The sequence below is a fragment of the Odocoileus virginianus genome, chromosome 28, assembly GCF_023699985.2.
Source record: "Odocoileus virginianus isolate 20LAN1187 ecotype Illinois chromosome 28, Ovbor_1.2, whole genome shotgun sequence".
Taxonomy (NCBI): Eukaryota; Metazoa; Chordata; class Mammalia; order Artiodactyla; family Cervidae; genus Odocoileus; species Odocoileus virginianus.
Window position 1 is genome coordinate 37,224,404 of NC_069701.1, and position 17,127 is coordinate 37,241,530.

The 17,127-nt window shown below is 55.5% G+C and overlaps 4 protein-coding genes across 6 annotated transcripts; 1 reads left to right on the forward strand and 3 right to left on the reverse strand.

Moving 5' to 3' along the window:
* Positions 1-52: 52 nt before the first annotated feature.
* ZNHIT2 (zinc finger HIT-type containing 2) lies at positions 53-1,490 on the reverse strand. The gene has a single exon (XM_020916340.2). The coding sequence runs from the start codon at positions 1,427-1,429 to the stop codon at positions 95-97; it is 1,335 nt and encodes a 444-aa protein (XP_020771999.2). The 5' UTR covers positions 1,430-1,490; the 3' UTR covers positions 53-94.
* A 2,364-nt stretch (positions 1,491-3,854) lies between these two features.
* FAU (FAU ubiquitin like and ribosomal protein S30 fusion) lies at positions 3,855-5,456 on the reverse strand. The gene is made up of 5 exons (XM_020916350.2): positions 5,347-5,456; positions 4,996-5,078; positions 4,768-4,912; positions 4,188-4,243; positions 3,855-4,025 (listed from the first exon to the last, which is right to left on the reverse strand). Exons 2-5 carry the CDS (start codon positions 5,068-5,070, stop codon positions 3,900-3,902), a joined length of 402 nt encoding a protein of 133 aa, XP_020772009.1. The 5' UTR covers positions 5,071-5,078; positions 5,347-5,456; the 3' UTR covers positions 3,855-3,899.
* Positions 5,457-5,581: 125 nt separating this feature from the next.
* On the forward strand, positions 5,582-9,527 carry MRPL49 (mitochondrial ribosomal protein L49). The gene is made up of 4 exons (XM_020916349.2): positions 5,582-5,691; positions 6,958-7,108; positions 7,894-8,018; positions 8,130-9,527. The coding sequence occupies exons 1-4, from the start codon at positions 5,614-5,616 to the stop codon at positions 8,274-8,276; spliced, it is 501 nt and encodes a 166-aa protein (XP_020772008.2). The 5' UTR covers positions 5,582-5,613; the 3' UTR covers positions 8,277-9,527.
* Positions 9,440-16,843, reverse strand: SYVN1 (synoviolin 1). 3 transcript variants are annotated; one of them, XM_020916347.2, is made up of 16 exons: positions 16,687-16,843; positions 15,498-15,646; positions 15,184-15,276; positions 14,921-15,073; positions 14,745-14,793; positions 14,221-14,324; positions 13,435-13,561; positions 13,239-13,338; positions 13,096-13,161; positions 12,884-13,000; positions 12,626-12,789; positions 12,220-12,348; positions 11,975-12,130; positions 11,702-11,888; positions 10,720-10,871; positions 9,440-10,644 (listed from the first exon to the last, which is right to left on the reverse strand). In XM_020916347.2, the coding sequence occupies exons 2-16, from the start codon at positions 15,627-15,629 to the stop codon at positions 10,538-10,540; spliced, it is 1,836 nt and encodes a 611-aa protein (XP_020772006.1). In that variant the 5' UTR covers positions 15,630-15,646; positions 16,687-16,843; the 3' UTR covers positions 9,440-10,537. The 3 variants fall into 3 exon arrangements, with proteins under 3 accessions (XP_020772006.1, XP_020772005.1, XP_070313724.1); XM_020916346.2 differs by lacking the exon at positions 16,687-16,843 and adding an exon at positions 16,484-16,589; XM_070457623.1 differs by lacking the exon at positions 16,687-16,843 and adding an exon at positions 16,287-16,383.
* Between the last annotated feature and the right edge of the window lie 284 nt (positions 16,844-17,127).

Here is a 17,127-nt window from a genome sequence, read left to right on the forward strand (position 1 = left end):
CAAGAGTCTGGGGGACGGGGCACAAGAGCCACCACTCAGAAATGGGCACTGGTGACAGGGCAGAGCAGTCACAGCTTTATTAACGACAAAGGGTTCATCCAGGGAGCTCCTCAATGAGAGTCCTCCGGGCAGGTGGCAGGGGGCCTCCCCAAAGCTGCTCCAGCTCCCCCGTGAGGGCTGCCACCTCCTCGGCCGCCACAGTGTGGGCTCGGTAGGCCGTGGCACATTCTAGAGCCAGGGGTGTGAGGGCGTCCTCATTTTCGTTGGTCCAAGACAGAAGGAACTGGCATTTCTTTCGGGCTCGGTAGAGGCGATCTCGTTCTTCGGGGGCCACAGCTTGTTTTCGGGCTCGGCCCAGGGTCTGCGCCAGGTCCCCCAGTGCTGCCAGCGTGTAGCTTTTCGGGCTGGCCGGGCCCTCACCCAGCAGGATGCGGGCGGCTTCGCGCATGGCACCCCGTGTGCCCAGAGGTCCGGGGGGATGCTCGCCTGCTTCCAGCACATGGGCTGCGGCCTGCAGGGCTTCCTCGGCAGAGGCGAAGACCTGCTGGGCGCCCAGGGCTCCGGAAACGCCGAGCAGTGTGGCACAGAAGTCCGAGAGCAGCGCCTCGTCGCCGCCGTGATACAAGGCCAGAGTGTGTGCGTAGGCAAACAGCACGTTGGGCAGCTGGAAGCGCACGAGCGGCGACGTCCGGTCCCTGCTCAGGCTGGCCAGCGCGGGGATCCGGGTGGGCACAGCGGGAGGGCAAGCCCCGGGGAGGTCTCCAAGAACCGGCTCGACAGCCGCGGGCTCATTCCTCACGGGCTCCGGCGGCATCCTCGCGGGGGAGAGCTCCAGTTCCTCGGCATCACCGCTTGGGGCATCACCCAGCTCCTCCAGAAGCCGCGGTGCGGCACCGCGACCCCACCACCATGGCCGCCAGGGGGGCAGCAGCCGCCCGGCCTCACCTCGGCTCAGGAGCCGCTCGAAGGCCACCTTCTCGGCCGGGGACAGCCGCTCCCAGAGTCCTGAGAGGCCGCCGGGCGCCGGGCCAGGCCTGAGGCCTGCGTCCCCGGGCTCATCCTCGGTCTCACGTTGCTGACGCAGCCGGCGCAGGGCGGTGGCCAGGCGGCTGGGCGAGGCGCTGCGGCCGCGCAGTTCTCCCAGTACCTGGTCACGGTAGAACTCTTCAGCGCAGGTGCCATGCGCCCGGTAGCAGCGCAGCGAGCAGTAGGGCACGTTACAGCGAGGGCAGGTGTAGCGAGCCGGCTGGGCCTCCCCAGTGGGGCAGAAACCACAAGGCCCTGCCGGCTCCATGGTAACTGGCGCAGCACACCGCCAACTAACGCACACTCGCCGCAAATCGGAAGTTTCCGGCGCTTCTCGGTTACTTCCGCCTTTTTGAGGACGGAGCGCTACGTTAAAGCTCTTCCCGGCAGTTTCCGGCCTCATTCGGAGGTCAAGCCACGCCCCCCACTTGACTCGACAAACAGCCTAGGAGCCGTGGGTGAGGTAGCCCCGCCCTGCGCGGTGGGAGCGTAGGAAAAGTGCGTCTGCCAGGAGCTCGGTCGGTACCAGCCCGCCCCCTAGTGGTTGCTTTTATCATCATAAAGCGTTTTGGCAAAACCCAATCTGGACTAAGGTTGGTAAGGACAGGGAAGCCTGGCGTGCTGCTGTCTATGCGGTCGCAGAGTCGGACACGACTGAGCGACTGAACTGAACTGAACTGACCTACTCTGGGCCACTAACTGTGCCAAGTCGATGTGAGATGAGGCGTCCCTGCGTTGGAGGGGCAGCCATTCTACTAGGGAAGAATGGAAGGAGAGTAAAAGGAAGACCAAGGAGGGGTACTTAGCCTAGACAGGGTGTGTTGGGGGCAGTTCCCCTCTGGAGGAAGCAACATTAACAAATATTTGAGCTCCTCCCTGACTTCCAAAGAAAATACACCGAAGAGTAAAATGAGATTGGGTACCCGTCCTAATGGAGCTGAGTTTGTGGTAGACTGGGGGTGACTCATCAACTGTGCCAAAAGCTGTGACGCCTCGATTTATGGCATCCCTGAAAGCTCTGGTTCTTTGGTGCCTCACCTTACTCATATCCAGTCCCACAACTAGTTAGTTCTACCTTTAAAACACCTTGTCTTTATTTCAATATGGATCATCTATTTCCCTACCAAGATCTGGATGAATTTGAAGAGTCTGCTCATTTTTGCATCCTCCCTTCCCAGGTGTCGCTAGTGGTAAAGAATCCGCCTGCCAATGCAGGAGACGCAAGAGACAGGGGTCTTCAACCCCTGGGTCAGGAAGATCCCCTGAAGGAGGAAATGGCAACCCACTCCAGTATTCTTGCCTGGAAAACTCTTATGGACAGAAGAGTCTGGCAGGCTACAGTCCATGGGGTCGCAAACAGCCGGACATGACTGACAACAGTGCACACACCCCCCACAGTGTCCCTGGCTGTCATGTTCTTCAGTTAGATAACACCAGCCTAACTGGTTTCCTTTTGCCAGCCCTCCAGAAAAGTCGGCCAGAGAAAGTAGATCACAAGTCATATCCCAGCAGGCCCTTACTTAAAAACCCTGACCTGCACTTGGACTGACACCAAACTTCTCTCCGCATCTGATAAGACCCTGCAGGATCTGCTACACACCGCTGCAGAGTTCTTCTGGCTGAGATTCACCATCTCACCACTTAATCATTTCTTCTTTAAGGTCTCACATATCCCATCCTCCGAGACCTTCCTAGGGTAGTTATCTGTCCACCACTCACTCCCTCTTTCATTACAGCACCCTGCTTACTTTCTAAGGCAACAACACTTGTAACTATGCTTTCCTCACAAGAAACTAAACTCCTAAAAGAGATGGGGCCAGTGTCTTTCTAGAAAGTTCACTATAAAAGACAAAAATAGCCAATACATTTGTGCACTTTTCTAGATGGCAGGAGCTGATCTAAATACTTTATATCCTTTAATCCTCAAAAACAACTTTCAAGAGAAGATAGCAAGGACTTCCCTAGTGGACCAGTGGTTAAGACAACACTCCCAGTGCAGGGGGCTCAGGTTCAATCCCTTGGTCAGGGAACTAGATCCCTGATGGTGCAACCAAAGTTCCCCATGCAGCTATGAAGATCTGGGAGATGGCGGCAGTGGACTTCTCTGGCTGTCCAGTGGTTAGGACTCAGTGCTTTCACTGCCAGGCCTGGATTCGAGCCCTGGTTGCCTGGTTGGGAAACCAGAATCCCTTAAGCTCAACACAGTAAAATAAAAAAAAGAAAAGAAAAGAAAGAAAAAAAGCCAGCCAGCCAGTGAATAAATGGAACAATGATCCAGACTCAAGACAGTCGAAGTCTAGAGCCCAAGGTCTTTACCCCATAGTATGCTGTATCCCAAGAACCAGGAGATTCAAAAACCTTAGCAGAATGAATGAATGTGTATGCATGTGTTTCTAGAAAACTTTAATCAGCTCCAGATAACTCCATTTCTGGGAACACTGAACCCATCAACCACGCAACCTCACCTGTGAGGTCTATGATTAGGTTAGCAAGGCCAGTCAGGAAATCACAACAATCGATCACTGTAGTGCCAATGTGATCAGGCAACACTTTCTAAAGCTAGAGTAGACCAGATTCCTGACCTGGACTCCAGTAAGGCCACACCAGTTCCAAGTTCAGAGAAACACTAGACTGATATTCCCCTAAGGGCTGGCATCTGTGGTTACCAATTTTCACAGGAAGTTTTTTAAAAACATGTTTACCATTCTTCCACTCTCGTCCAGTCACTGAGTTCACAATGCTAAGAAAGCAAAGCGAGGCCTGTTCATACCCCTAGAAACCACATTGTTCCCTCAGGCCCTTGAAATGAAAATGAAACAATGGTATGATTGGGTTAAGTGGCTTTATTAGAGAAAGCCAAGACTGCAGAGGACTTAGGAGTTAGCATTAGGGCCCTTCTTCTTGCCAAAGGTGGGCACAACATTGACAAAGCGCCGGTTGTACTGCATACGCCTCTTGGCCCTGCCCGTCTTCTTCTTCTTCTTCTCTTGCTTGGCCACCTGGGAAAAGGGAGGGATGATCAGACCTAGGTTGCCTCTTCTAGGCCTTCCCTCTGGCTCATTGCCAAGTACAGAGAAACCAAATAGGGCAAAAGCCCAGGGTTTTGGCTCAGCTGTGCCAGAAAAAACAAAATCCAAACATCACCACTAATACTCACTTACCTTGGGAGTCTGACCTCTCACTTTCCCAGCACGGGCCAGGGAACCATGGACTTTACCTGTAGTGGGAAAGGAGGACAGCAAGCAGTTAGAACAAGGCACCACCCAACAAAATCTTTTCTCCCTCAACTCAAGAGGGGCCCAAGAGGAAATGAAAACAAAGTCATAGAGATTTGAACTCTGACCAGGAATGTCTAGTCTGGTACATTCTGGCGTGTCACTTCAGAATTTTCTAGCTCCTGACTTTAAACAAGACCTAAGGATGCTTCGGGAGATAGTGAAGGACGGGGAAGCCTAAGTGTGCTGCAGTTCATGGGGTCGCAAAAAGTGGGACACCCTTAGCGACTGAAGGACAAAGAGCACTTTGGTGATCTGGTCTGACCTCCCAGTTTTAGCGAGGAAACTAGGACACAGACAAGGGTCTATCTGGTAAGTGACTGAAACAGAACTATACTCTGGCTCTCATGCACCGCTCAAAAGTTCCTTCTGAGGGAGGTAAACAGGAAGAACCACGCTGGATTGATAACACACTCTACACCCATAAGCTTACAAGCGGTTCAAAAGACAGTCCTCCCCAACTCACCTCCAAGCATGCGGCCGGCTACTTCCAGAGTGCTCAGAGCCTCCACGCCACACTGGCCCAGAGTAGCCTCATCCTCTAGGGGCGTGCCAGCCAGGAGCAGGACTTGATCTTCTGGAGCGATGCCCTCCAACGAAGCTACATGAGCCTATGGAGAACAAGGTTGAGCGTTCCCGCAAGGAGCGAGGATGAAGAACACACACAACCCCAGAGGACACCAGGGAGTCTTACCTTGATCTGGGCGACCGTCTCCTGGCCGGTCACCTCGAGAGTGTGTAGCTCCTGGGCGCGGACAAAGAGCTGCATGTTGGCGACTGAAAAAAAGATAGGGAGGAGTGGTTCCTAAGAAAAGAAATACTCTGGGAGAGAGGAGGATCGGTAAATGGGTGGGCGGCTGGAGACGACTGCGCCGGGAAGTAGGTGGTCTCGGGGTCTCACGTGGGTAAGGCCCGAACTGCCAGGGAGGACCGACGGGGATCAGCCCCAAGAACAGTCCCTCGTTCCCTGTTTTTCCCGCGTCTTCTAACCTCGAGGCCAATCTGCTATTAAGCCCTTCCGATCCACCCGTAGCCCAACTCTTACCTAGATCGCGGACAACGCTGCCGCTACCGCGAAGATGGAGTCGAGAAAGAGGAAGGAGCGAGGGCTCGCACGTCCTCTCCGCCTGCTGCGTGTCACGTCACTGAAGAGCGACCGCCAATGCCTCTGATATTTGTACCGCCCGAGGCCGTTCTGGCTCCGCCTCTTTATGATTGCGCAGGCGTCTTCACGGTCCTGGGCGGGGCTAACAGGGAGGGGCGGGACCAGGCTGGTTGCGCGCGCAGAAAGCTAGTTAGGCGACAGCTCAAGATGGCGGCGACTGTGTTTCGGTTTGTGTTGAGGGGCTGGAGAACCGGTGTCCCGCCGGGCTGCGGATTACGGCGACTGGTGAGAAAGCTGATCCTGGAGCTGGGGGCAGAGGGCTAGGTGTGAGGCTCACTGTATGCCTTGTAGTCTAAAAGCTGCGTCCCTCCCCAGGGGGCACTTTTCTGGAGCTCAGATACAAGATTGATAGAGAAGGTTGCAGGGCCTGGAGCGCGTTTCCGAATGTGGGGCTTGAAATATGATTGGAGGACAACCTGAGTTAATTAGATTAACAGGACCACTTGAGTTAATCAGCACATCCGACTCTCGCTGCCTAGTTTTTTCTGTTTTTGGCTGCCGCCTTTTTTTTTTTTTTTTTTTTTCCGAAGAAGCCGGTCCAGAGGGTGAGGCTTGGCTTCAGATCATTGGCGACACTTTTGGGAACCTAGGACTCAAGATATATAGGCTGCTTCATCTTTTTATTCTCATTGTAACTCTGGGAGCCCGGGCTTTCTGTTGGGAGAAGTATGGAAGGACAGACTGTAATGTGACCTTAGGTATATTGTTTGCTAATGTCTTAATCTATCTTGGATGTATATAGGAGGTAGTGAAAGCCCTAACTTGTCGAATTAAAAGAATTAAGTGAAAACATGACCTGTAAGCACTTAGTGCCTGGTTGTGTCCATATGAATTTGAGCGTGAAATGTTCCAGGTGAGGGAAGGTCACTTCAGATGAGTGTGGGTAGGAAATTATCAGGATTGCTGAAAGTCCCTAACCCAGAGGTAGAATAGTTCACTAGAATCTTCAGAGGAAACTAAAATATTGAAAAATGCTGGATTGGTCAGACCTAGGGTTACTCTTTCCAGAGGTATACACACACTTTCCAGAGGTATACACACACTTCTCATTTGAGTCCCACAAAAATCCTGAGAGGCAGGCCCTTCTGAGTTCCTGACTTGTACCCTTTCTTGTTTAGTCGCTAAGTCGTGTCCTACTCTGCGACCCCATGGACGCCAGACACCAGGCTCTGCTGTCCTTCACGATCTCCTGGAGTTTGCTCAGATTCATGTCTGTTGAGTCCGTGGCAATAACCATCATATCCTCAGCCTTGTACCCTGAGGGTAACCCTGTACCCTCAGACTTGTACCCTGCAGCCTGACAAACTCAAGTCTGGTGCTTTCCTACCTCCTGACCCCAGGAAAGGGGTAGCAGTGCAGTGAGCGGTCTTTTATTTATACTATTTAAACTCCAGCCTTTTATTTATACTATTCTCTTTGCCTTTAATGTTCCCTTTTTCTACTTGACTGAAGTTCTGCCAGCTGATGGAGAGATTTTTTTTTTTGTCTCAGAGCCAGACCCAGGGGACTCCTGATTACCCCAGCTTCCTAGAGTCTGTGGATGAATACCGTTTTGTGGAGCGCCTGTTACCCCCCACCAGCATCCCAAAGCCCCCAAAGCATGAACATTATCCCACTCCTTGTGGTTGGCAGCCCCCCAGAGGTGAGCGGGGTGATGGGGTGGCTTGAAGGCTGCAGGGAGACATTCCCCTCCCTAGTGGTCTGTCTGCCCTGGCCCAGGCTCTTGACTCCTCAGAGGGTTTATATTGAGATCACTCAGAGCTAGCATCTTAGGTTCAACAAAGGGCCAGGGATTGGATACCTGTTTTAGTAGGACCCATCCATTCACACTGTTGGGGTGAGGTCTTCGCCTGTGGGAAAAGTGAAGCATAGAGAGATGATCCAGAAACTTCCACCCCGGCCATAATTGAGAACATAGCTTGGGAGTTGGGCAGTTCTGTGTCCAAGTTTGGTTTGGCCATGCAGTGCCGGTATGATCTAGTTGCTTAGCTTCTCCCAGCCTTAGTTTCAGCAAAATAGAGATCATCTGCTCAGCACATAAAGTGCATTGTGCAGAGCTCGGCCTGTGCTAGGTATTCAGTTCTTGTAAATCACCATCCCTTTGTGCCAGATAGATTTTAGCCTCCCTGAACCAGTGGAGAAGGGCAACGATTGGCTCCAGAGGGAGACCCAGAGATCCAGGGAGGCATAGCCCCAACTTCATTTCTTCTTCAGCACCTGCTGGTGCCGGGCCTGTGCTGGGCCTTGAGATACCAGTGTGAACAAGCTGATCCTGGCACTAAACTTAGGAAAAGAGCAGGTTTCCTGATCTGAAGTCTGGAGGTGGCTTTGCCTTTGGGCTCACTGACCCTGTACACACTGAGGAGAAAGGCGAGGTGAGAGGACGTCTGAGGACGTTTGACTTACCCCTGTCCCTCTCTGTCACAGACCCCCCACCCAACCTGCCCTACTTTGTGCGGCGCTCTCGGATGCATAACATCCCAGTCTACAAGGACATCACGCATGGAAACCGTCAGATGACTGTGATCCGGAAGGTGGAGGGGGACATTTGGGTAAGTGGGTGGGAAGGTCAGGGTCCAACTGTGATCTTTCAGGGCTGAAGGGACAGAAGCCTCTGGAGAGAAGGGTCTCCTGACCAGGTCTGATCCGTCATCTTCCCCCAGGCCCTGCAGAAGGATGTGGAAGATTTTCTGAGCCCACTGCTGGGGAAGACACCTATCACCCAGGTCAATGAGGTGACTGGTACCCTTCGGATCAAGGGCTACTTTGATCAGCAGCTCAAAGCCTGGCTCCTGGAGAAGGGCTTCTGATGCCCAGCTGAGCAGCCTCCGTGACAGCGTCCCCCTCAGACTGGAGTCCCAGGGATCCCAGGAGGAGGGAGGAGGCTGTTGGAGCAACAAGGAAAGAGGGGGTACAGAGACCAGGGCTGAGGGCTTTGGAGCAGGCCTTGCATGCATAAAGGAGGAAATGGGACTCTGTATGAGTGCCAGCACTGGGGGAGGGCTGTCTAACATTGGAGACCCAGCAGAAACAGCCAAGCTAGAGGCGAGTGTTAATTGCCCCTCTTCCCCACTTTGGTGTGATCCTGCTCTCCCTTCATTGGAGCTCCTTGACTTCAGCTACTCAAGCTTTAGAGGTTGTTAACTGCCCCTCTGTCGAAAGCAATAGCCCAGCCTGGTTTACTGGAGGGTAGCCTAGGGCAGACCCATTGAGCACATTTCTTCCTTGGCCCACAGACCTTCACTGCTACAAAAAAATCCCTGAGCCCTTCTAGGTCAGACCTGGCTTGGTAGAGGCTACAGAGAATCCAGGACGACTCATACACAGATCCTGGAGGTCTTCATTTCCCAAGTGCCATGCACGTCAGACCCTGGGCTCATTCCTTTTTCCCGTGGAGAGGCAAAAAGTGGCCTCCATCTCATTCTGTATTAGAGCTGGACCTGACTGGGTTTCCAGCTCCAGGAAGCTAAGTGATTAGCTGGCCTGCAGGGCTCCTTGAGAGTTCCTGGCGCAGCCCACGGCCATCCCTTCCAGGTTGCTGACCTACTATCAAGCCTGGACAGGGTGCTTGAGGCAAGAAGATACTGACCTTTTGTCCCTATCGTCCTATCCTGCCCCAGCCAAGGAACCTTCACACTTGCCCCACCTTGGGAGTCCTAAAGGCCAGAGACCTGAGATCCCACCCCACCCCCACCCCCACACCTCAGCATCAAGCTGGCTCAAGACAGGGTTCAAAGCATGGCTCCCCTACTTGCTCTGACCTCAGGCAGGGTTTACCCTCTCTGGGGTTCAGTTTCTTCATATGTAAAAAGGGCATATTTTCTGAAGACCTTAATAATTCAACACTGTGCTCAAGGACAGTACTGCCTTGTATCAATAAGCCCACAGATTCCAGGCCACTCTCAAGTCTACAACCTGAGTTTAGAAAAAGAGGGAACGTGGCACACCAATCCTATCATACCAGTTCCACCAGTCATTAATGCAAGTTTTTATTTAGCTGTATATACAATTTAAGCTATTAAAATTTGTACAATATTTACAAATTAAATAATCATCTGAAACTGTCTCCAGCAACTCTTGTAACATAAAACCAAGGGGAAAAAGACAGGGGCAGGCAAGGCCTTGGCTCCTGTGGGCCCTACCTGGCCCAGAGCCTTTTCTAAACTGGAAAGATGAGGAGCTCAGCACTCCTGCTCCCCTTTCCTGGGGTCAGGCATTCCAATTCAAAATTTAAGCCAGAAGACATAGCAAGGAAGTAACTCCTTTCTAAACTCAAGAAAAATTCTGCAAGTTAAGAAGTGGCCTTTCCGTAGGTTCTGAGGCTTGCAGTGGTTCAGAAGCAGACACCCGAGCTCTCAGCCTAGAGCGAGGCTGCCTGGTGCCTGCGGGGTGAGACTGAAGTCTCACCTTAAACAAACTACAGGGAGAAAAGGCCCGGGGGGGAGGGGCAGAGCAGGGCCCCTCAGCGCAGTCTGCCCGTCCCCCCCAAGATACTCCTTTCCCTGAGTTGTGTGGCTGCCAGTAAGACATCAAAGTGCCACAGGGCACAAAGGGCACAGCAGACCACTGCAAAGAGCTTCCGCAGAGTTTAGGTAGGAAGAGGTTAGGTACCAGTCTTGGTGGGCAGGCCCAGGAGCAAGTTCCTGGCCTGCCTCCAGCCCCTTGAGTCCACACTCGGGAACCAGAGCTAATACTGTTCGGCACTGCAGCATGACTCCACACACAAGGGGGGCTCAGAGGGGCTGCCCATTCTCCCAGAAGGGTGTTGGGGAGTCAGAGGGCGTCTCATGCTGCACCTTTCTGCCTTCACGGGCCCAGCAGAATACAGGGCTGAAGGGTTGGAGAGGAAGCCTGAAGTGACCCCAAATCCCCATGGCTGCCAGGGGACTGTAAGGGCTGGGGTTGGCTGGGGCCTCCAGCCTCTTTCCACTTGGTCTGGGGTGCCACCTCCTCCGCCCAGAGCTGGGGGTTACTACTCCCCAGTGCAGGGAGGGAGGGAGCTGGCACTTGGTGGCAGGATGTGTCCCAGTGAGGGCTGCTCGAGAAGGGGCAGGTCAAGACTGGGGCGTTGTCAGTGGGCAACAGGGGACTCCAGCTTTTGTAGACGGCGGCGGCGCAGCTCTGCTGCGTCAGGCTCCCCATCCTCAGGCAGCTCCTCTGTGCCTGCTGACTCAGGAGCTAAGGACAGAGAGGTCCAGAGGTGGAACCCAGACAAGTCCCCTGGCCCACTCCTCGCAGGCTGACCGCAACTACCTGAAGGCTTTTCAGGTTCAGGGGCTGGTGGGGAGGCTCCCAGGGATGGAGTGGTGGCCTCAGAGCTGGGGCTGCTGGTGGAAGAGGTGGCAGCAACAGCGGTAGGGGCAGTCTCCTCAGTGGGGTTAGCTGTGGTGGCAGGCCGGGGGGGCCTAGGAAGAGAAGGGACAAGAGGAGGGTGTGGCATCCTGGCCTGACTGGACAGACTCTGCACTTGGTCAGCCTGGCAGGGTGAGGTCCAGCACCGACGAGGTCACCAGCAGACGCCAGTGAACACGTGTGACTCCTTGAAATTCTGTACCACAGACCGTAAACCACGTACAGGCAGGGACTGCAGGCCGTGTTCACTGTTACACTGCCGAGTTTCCATCTGAGGTGCCAGGCACCTTCCAGACCAACTAAGACAGTCCACCGAATAACCCACAGAGCACACGAGTCTCAGACTCAAGCTCCCCTCCAAGTCTGTACCAACACTGCTGGGTGCCAAGCACTCTGTACACGTTCCCTGCTAATAGCAATTAGAACACTTCTATTCAAGTAAGGTAATGAAAGTCACAAAGTGAGTGAGTGACAGGATCAGGACTTGAACTCGGACCAGGCTAGCTAAAGGTACTTTATCTGCTGTCTCAGATCAAGGGCAGTGATTCCCAAGTCAGTGTTACCCTGTGTCAAGAGGGTGTACATGATAAAACTGAAGTACCAGGAATTATGAGTAATCTGACTTTAGGAAAGTATAAAGGAACAAGATTCAGGTCAGCTCTTTAATAAACCCCACTCCTCTGTAGATCCAGACAGGCCTTGTGCAGGGGCAGGATAAAAAGACACCAAGAACCCTGACACCTTGGGTGTGCCTAAAGGTAGAATGCCTGAATGAACAGGTGTCAGAGGGCGGCAGGAGGAAAGGGCTGAGAACCACCACTGGGGCCTTCTCTTGGCAGCCCCACACCCCCGCCGCCCGCCCTGGCCCCGGGTGTAGACATACCCCAGGGAGGCGAGCACGGTGAGGTACTGGTTGATCTGCAGCATAGCGGCGTCCAGCAGCGTGTGGATGTTGCGCAGGCTCTGTAGCCGGGCCTCCAGGTGCTGTCGCTCATGGCCTTCCAGAGCCCGCAGCTCCTCTGGGGTCAAGCCGGCAAAGCCTGCGGGAGGCACAGGCATCGGGGGGAAGGCTGAAGGGAGAGAGAGAAGCTCAGCCTGGCTGCCTGGGCCTGACACCGCCCCCTCCCCAAGCCACCCCTGGCGAGGCCCCACTTACCAAAGGGCGGAGGCAGGGGCATGCCCATCCAGGGAGGGGGGAACGGGAAGCCGGGGGCAGGGCTGGCCTCCGGGGAGGAGGCAGGGCCAGGTGCTGGGGCCGAGGCGGCAGCAGCGGCTGTGGCTGTGGCTGCTCCACTGGGCCGAGAAAGGGCCGCTGAAGAGCAAGAACAGGAAGTCAAGTGTTGACGGGCCCCTGCTTCCCTTCCTCCCATCCCCGGGCCGATGCGGTACCAAAGGGCTCACCTGCACTGGTGGACGGAGGGGCCGCAGCCTCTCCTGAGCCGGGGGGAGGTGGGACAGGTGGAAAGGGGCCCATGGGGGGCCACAGTGGGAACATGCCTGGAGGGAAGGGAGGCAGGAGGCCCTGGGGGACTGCAGAGAGAAGACTGGTGGTGAGAAAAGGTCCAAACAGAGATCCAGGTCGCAGGCAGGGGTCTGGATGTCCTCTGTCCTCTGCTCCCACAGGCCCTCTCTGAGCTCAGCACAGATCACTTGTGACTGCAATCATCTATGTCTCTTCCTGTGACCAGCCCTCGTGGCCCCCCGACCCCCTCTAGAGGTCAGGGACTGTTTCACCTCAGGATTTCCCATTCCCAGTCCAGGGCAAGTACCCAACAGTGTTGCACGGCCAGATGAAAGGGCCACTCACAGTTGGGGGGCTGGGGCAGGAGTGGTGGGGCATGGGGGGCAGGTGGTGGCCCCTGATCTGCAGGCTCAGGGGGCGGCGGTGACTGGGTCGGCAGTGATGCCCGAAGGACGTCCATACGGCAGGTGGGGCAGGTCTGCTGCCGCTGGAACCAGGAGCGCAGGCAGCTGGGGGTCAAGACCAGGCAGTGATTGGCAGGTCCCTGGGGGTCTGCCTCCCAGAGCCACTCCGGATGCCCAGGCTCCTCTGGGCTTCTCCCACCTGGTATGGAATATGTGGTTGCAGGGTAGTCTCTTGGCACCAGTCACCATCTCTTCTCGGCAGATAATGCAGACATTGTCCATCGCCTGCAGTTCCTCTGGGGTGGCGTCTGGATACCTGGTCAGAACAGGCCAAGGGCACGTCAAGACCAGAGCTGGAGGCAGGGCACCCAGGGCAGAGCTTGGGCGAGCAGCTGGGACAGGCCCACTTACAGTGTGTTCATGTTGCGGATAGCTCGGCGAGACATGATGGCGTCAGTCACAGCTTTCTTGAACTGCCTGAGAGGACAGTTTCAGTAGAGGAGGGAGACAGAGGGGGAGGGGTCGAAGGTGTGGCAGGGCCGGGCTAGGCTCACCTCATGGCCAGGTACATCGGCCGGATGGCGAAGAGAGGGAACGTGTGCACCTTGATCATGATGGTCATGAAAGCCATGTACAGCAGAACCTTGATGAAGCCTGGGCGTCAGGGGGACAGAGAGTGGCAGGTCACAGGACTTGGCAGGCAGGGCTGGGGACGCCAGTATGGGGTGGGAAGGTTCAGGCTCCTCTCACCTGTGAACAGCTCAGTGTAGAGCATGTACACAGCCTTGTTGTCCCAGGGATTCTCGCTCTGAAGGTCCACGGAGTGTAGCACATACTTGATGAAGATGGTGAGCACCATGGTCATCAGGATGGCGTACTGGGCGTGGGGTGGGGTAGGGAACATAAGAATGCAGCCCCCTTGCTCCAGCCAAACTCTCCTATCCCCAGGCCTGTGCACAGCAGAGTCCCACAGTACAAGCACCGGCTTGGACACCACCAGGGTCCTCCCCGCTTCTCCACTCACTAGCTGATGTGACTTTCAGCAACTCACTAAACCACTCTGAACTTCAGTTTCTGTCAATTCAGAATTCTGTCAATGACAGAATTAACTGCTCCTGTGTAACAGTGTTGCTTTGCTGATTAAAACAGATGCAGGTCAAGTGCTCAGCACAGGGCCCGGCATACAGAAAGCGCTCAACAAACATGAGCCACCATCGCCGGACATGCCTCTCCAGCTGTCTATCAAGCTAATTCCTTCTGTCCATTAACAGCCAGCTCCTCTGGCATCAACTTCCAGGAAGCCTTCCCTGAGCAACAGGTCAGGGCTCCTCCACACATGCCTTTCTAGGCCTTACCCACTTACCCTTACTCACTTCTAGGAGTGAGTAGTGGGCAGGGCTGGGACTGACAGCTGCTCCTTGATGGCCCACACAGGCTGGCCACAGAGCAGGTGCTCAGTAAAGGTTTGTGAAGTGATTCAAGGCACGTGCAGTGCCACCTCAGGCTTGTCCTCCCAACCTCCCAAGCCAGTTTTACCTCAAAGCCAAACACCAGCTGCACAGAGGCCCCTCGGGTCAGGATGCTGTGATAGGCATGGCTGACGAAGAGGAAGTCCAGGATACCCAGGAGGAACATAAGGGCTGTGGGGACCCCCCAGATGGGAGGTTGGTGGGGTCAGCCCAGGGCCTGACAGCCACTTCCTGCTCCAAGATAGCTCCCACCCTCAAGCCCACCATGGCCCCAGCCATCTAGTCAGGTGGGCACACTCCATTGAACCCGGTCCCCTGGGATCTCTGGTTCTGCCTAAGGGCAGCCCAAGCTCCAGGTGAGGAGGCAAAGAGCTAATAAGGGGCCAGGCAGTTGAGAAGCCTTGGAGTGGAACAGGGCAGAGATGATGCAAATTAACTTCCTAAATTATCTTTCCTGTACAGCTGTGGGTGGAGCGGGCAGCCTGTGCTCTATGGTATGCTCCATGGTTAATGACTTTTCATGTTCCAGTCCTTCATGGTGCCTCTTCTCCCTCCAGCTCCCTCCTCTCCACTCCCGTGGGTCTCACTCACAGACAATGCGGCAGTGAAAGAGCCAGGAGATATTGGGGCTGCGTTCCATCTGAGGCAGAGCAGAGAGGGGGCCTGTCAGGAAGTCTGGGGCTCACCCCACACTCCCAACGCAGCCCTCACTCCACAAGTCTGCCCTCCAGCCACTCTGCTCCAGAGAACCCCCTGACCCAACTCACGAAGTCCACACGGTCCTCAGCCAGCCAGTGAAAACACTTGAGGAAGAGAAGGAGAGTAAAGAGAGCAACAAAGCGGGGGCTGAAGTCATCCCGAAAGACGGTGAAGGCCAGACAAGTCTCAGTGACAGCATACCAGGAACGTTCCAGAAGGTGCTGGAGGTTGAACAAGGAAGGACAAGGGTTGAACAAGGAAGGACATGGAACTCAGACATTCTGTTTGCCCAGCTCCCTGCCTCTCACCTTCAGAGCCATAAACATCTTACCTCCATCTCTGCTGCCCTCAGCTGTCCGAAAAACACCTTGCCCATCACCTTGCCCAAGAGGAAGACAAGGACAAAGGCCTGGATATACAGGACCTAGGAGTGAAGATAGGCTATGTTTTGAGGTCACTTTCTGCCTAGTTCTGTCCAGGGCTCATCATTCAGGAACCTCTCCACATCCCCATCACAACTGGTTCCTAATTAGGTCTGGCAGCTACTTCACTTTTCTCCTACCTACCTGACCTTTAGCCCCACCCCTGTCTCAAGCAGACTCCTCCTTCCCTCCCAGGGAGTTCCTCCCTGAGCCTTGAACTCACTGCCATGCTGGGGCTAGACTTCGTCAGGTACACCACCGTGGGGTAGAACTGGTGCTTGAGGTAGTAAGCATGAGCCACCACGGCCCCGGTCAGCGCCAGGCTGGCCGCCATCATTACGGCAGTTCGGAACATTGCCCTGGCCTGAGGACCTGCAAGGGGAAAGGAAAGAATTGTTGACGCCCATACCGTGCAAACCTAGCACCGTGCCTGAGACGCAGTGTTAATGAACAGGAGAAAGGAAAGAAAACCTCACTTCGTCCTCACCATCATCGCGTCAAGAATAACATATGCTCCCCTATCTTACAAATTAGAAGACTGACACTCAAAGGGGTTAAGTGATCACACTGACGCAAGGCCTGGAGCCTGGGTTAGTCCAGTTTCAAATCTAGGGCTCTTTCCACGCTGCCTGCCAGACCGCCGCCTCTAGGGAAGAATGAGGAAAGGCAGCAAAGTCGGAGGAGGGACCTGCTCCCTTTGCCCCTAAAAGTGGCTTTGATGGGGTGGGATGCAAAAGTAGAAACCTCCAGAAGCGGGAACAGGCCGCCTGGTCTGGAAGAAGCCAAGGCGCTGGGAGGCGCAGCCGGGCAGGGGCAGCGCCAGTGACAGCTCGGTCAGGATGGGCAGCTCTGACGCGCGCCCCGCGGGAGCGGGGCGGGGTACGTCAGCCTGGAACCCTGGCGCCCCCCACCCCCCGGGGCAGTGTCAATTCGGGGCACTGGAGAAACGGCCGACCGTCAGGATGCAGGAGCGGGACGGATAGGGACCCGTGTCGCCCCCACCGCCGCGCACCTGTAAGCGCCAGGAGCTGCGAGCGTCGCAGGCGGGGCCGGGCCTCCGGGAGAGCGGCCGCACGGGCGCCCGTCTACCGCCAGCTGACAGGCCGACAGCGGGCGGCGGGGCTGAGGGGGCGCGTCAACCCCGGCCTCGAGGGGAACGCCCAGGTCCCGACTCCAACCACAACCCGGGCCCGACCCCGACCCACTCACCAGGAGCCCAGCACCGTGAGCCCGCTCAATGCCCGCGACTGCGGAGGCGGCTCCGGTTAACAACACTCCCCACCCCCTGTGAGCCGGAACTCGGAGGGTGAGACACCTCACTTCCGGCGGGGCGGGGCGGGGCGTGGGTCGTACCACGCGCCCCTTTCCCGTGCCCACGCTGCCGGTGGCGCCGGGAGCGGCAGTGCCATTACCCGTCTGTGGTTCGCGCCTACGGTTCGCGCAACAGATGAGAGAGGCGAGAGGTGGTCTGAGCGGCAGAGGGGCACCCGGAGAAGATTAGTCTCCCCATTTATTAAGCACAGATGGTAGCGTCTCCGCCGCTGAGTGGCTTTAACTTAGCCGAGGACTCGGGCTCTCAAAGCTGCTAGCGGGAGATGAGGGCGGGAGGGGAGTCGTGCGGGCCGTACCATTCGGAGGGGCTGCGTAGGCAAGGGAAGGGCATTACAGGCCTAAAAGAAATAAACAGAATGCCTTAGAGACTCATTCCAAGGGGACTCACAACAGTTTGATAAGTTATGTGCTTTCTGAGAGAACTGGATGCAGGAAAGTAAAACGTGTTCCCTCCTAGATCACCCCCAAATTGGGTGGGAGTGAGTTAGATCCCCGTGGCTGCTACTGATTGCTCAAAATAG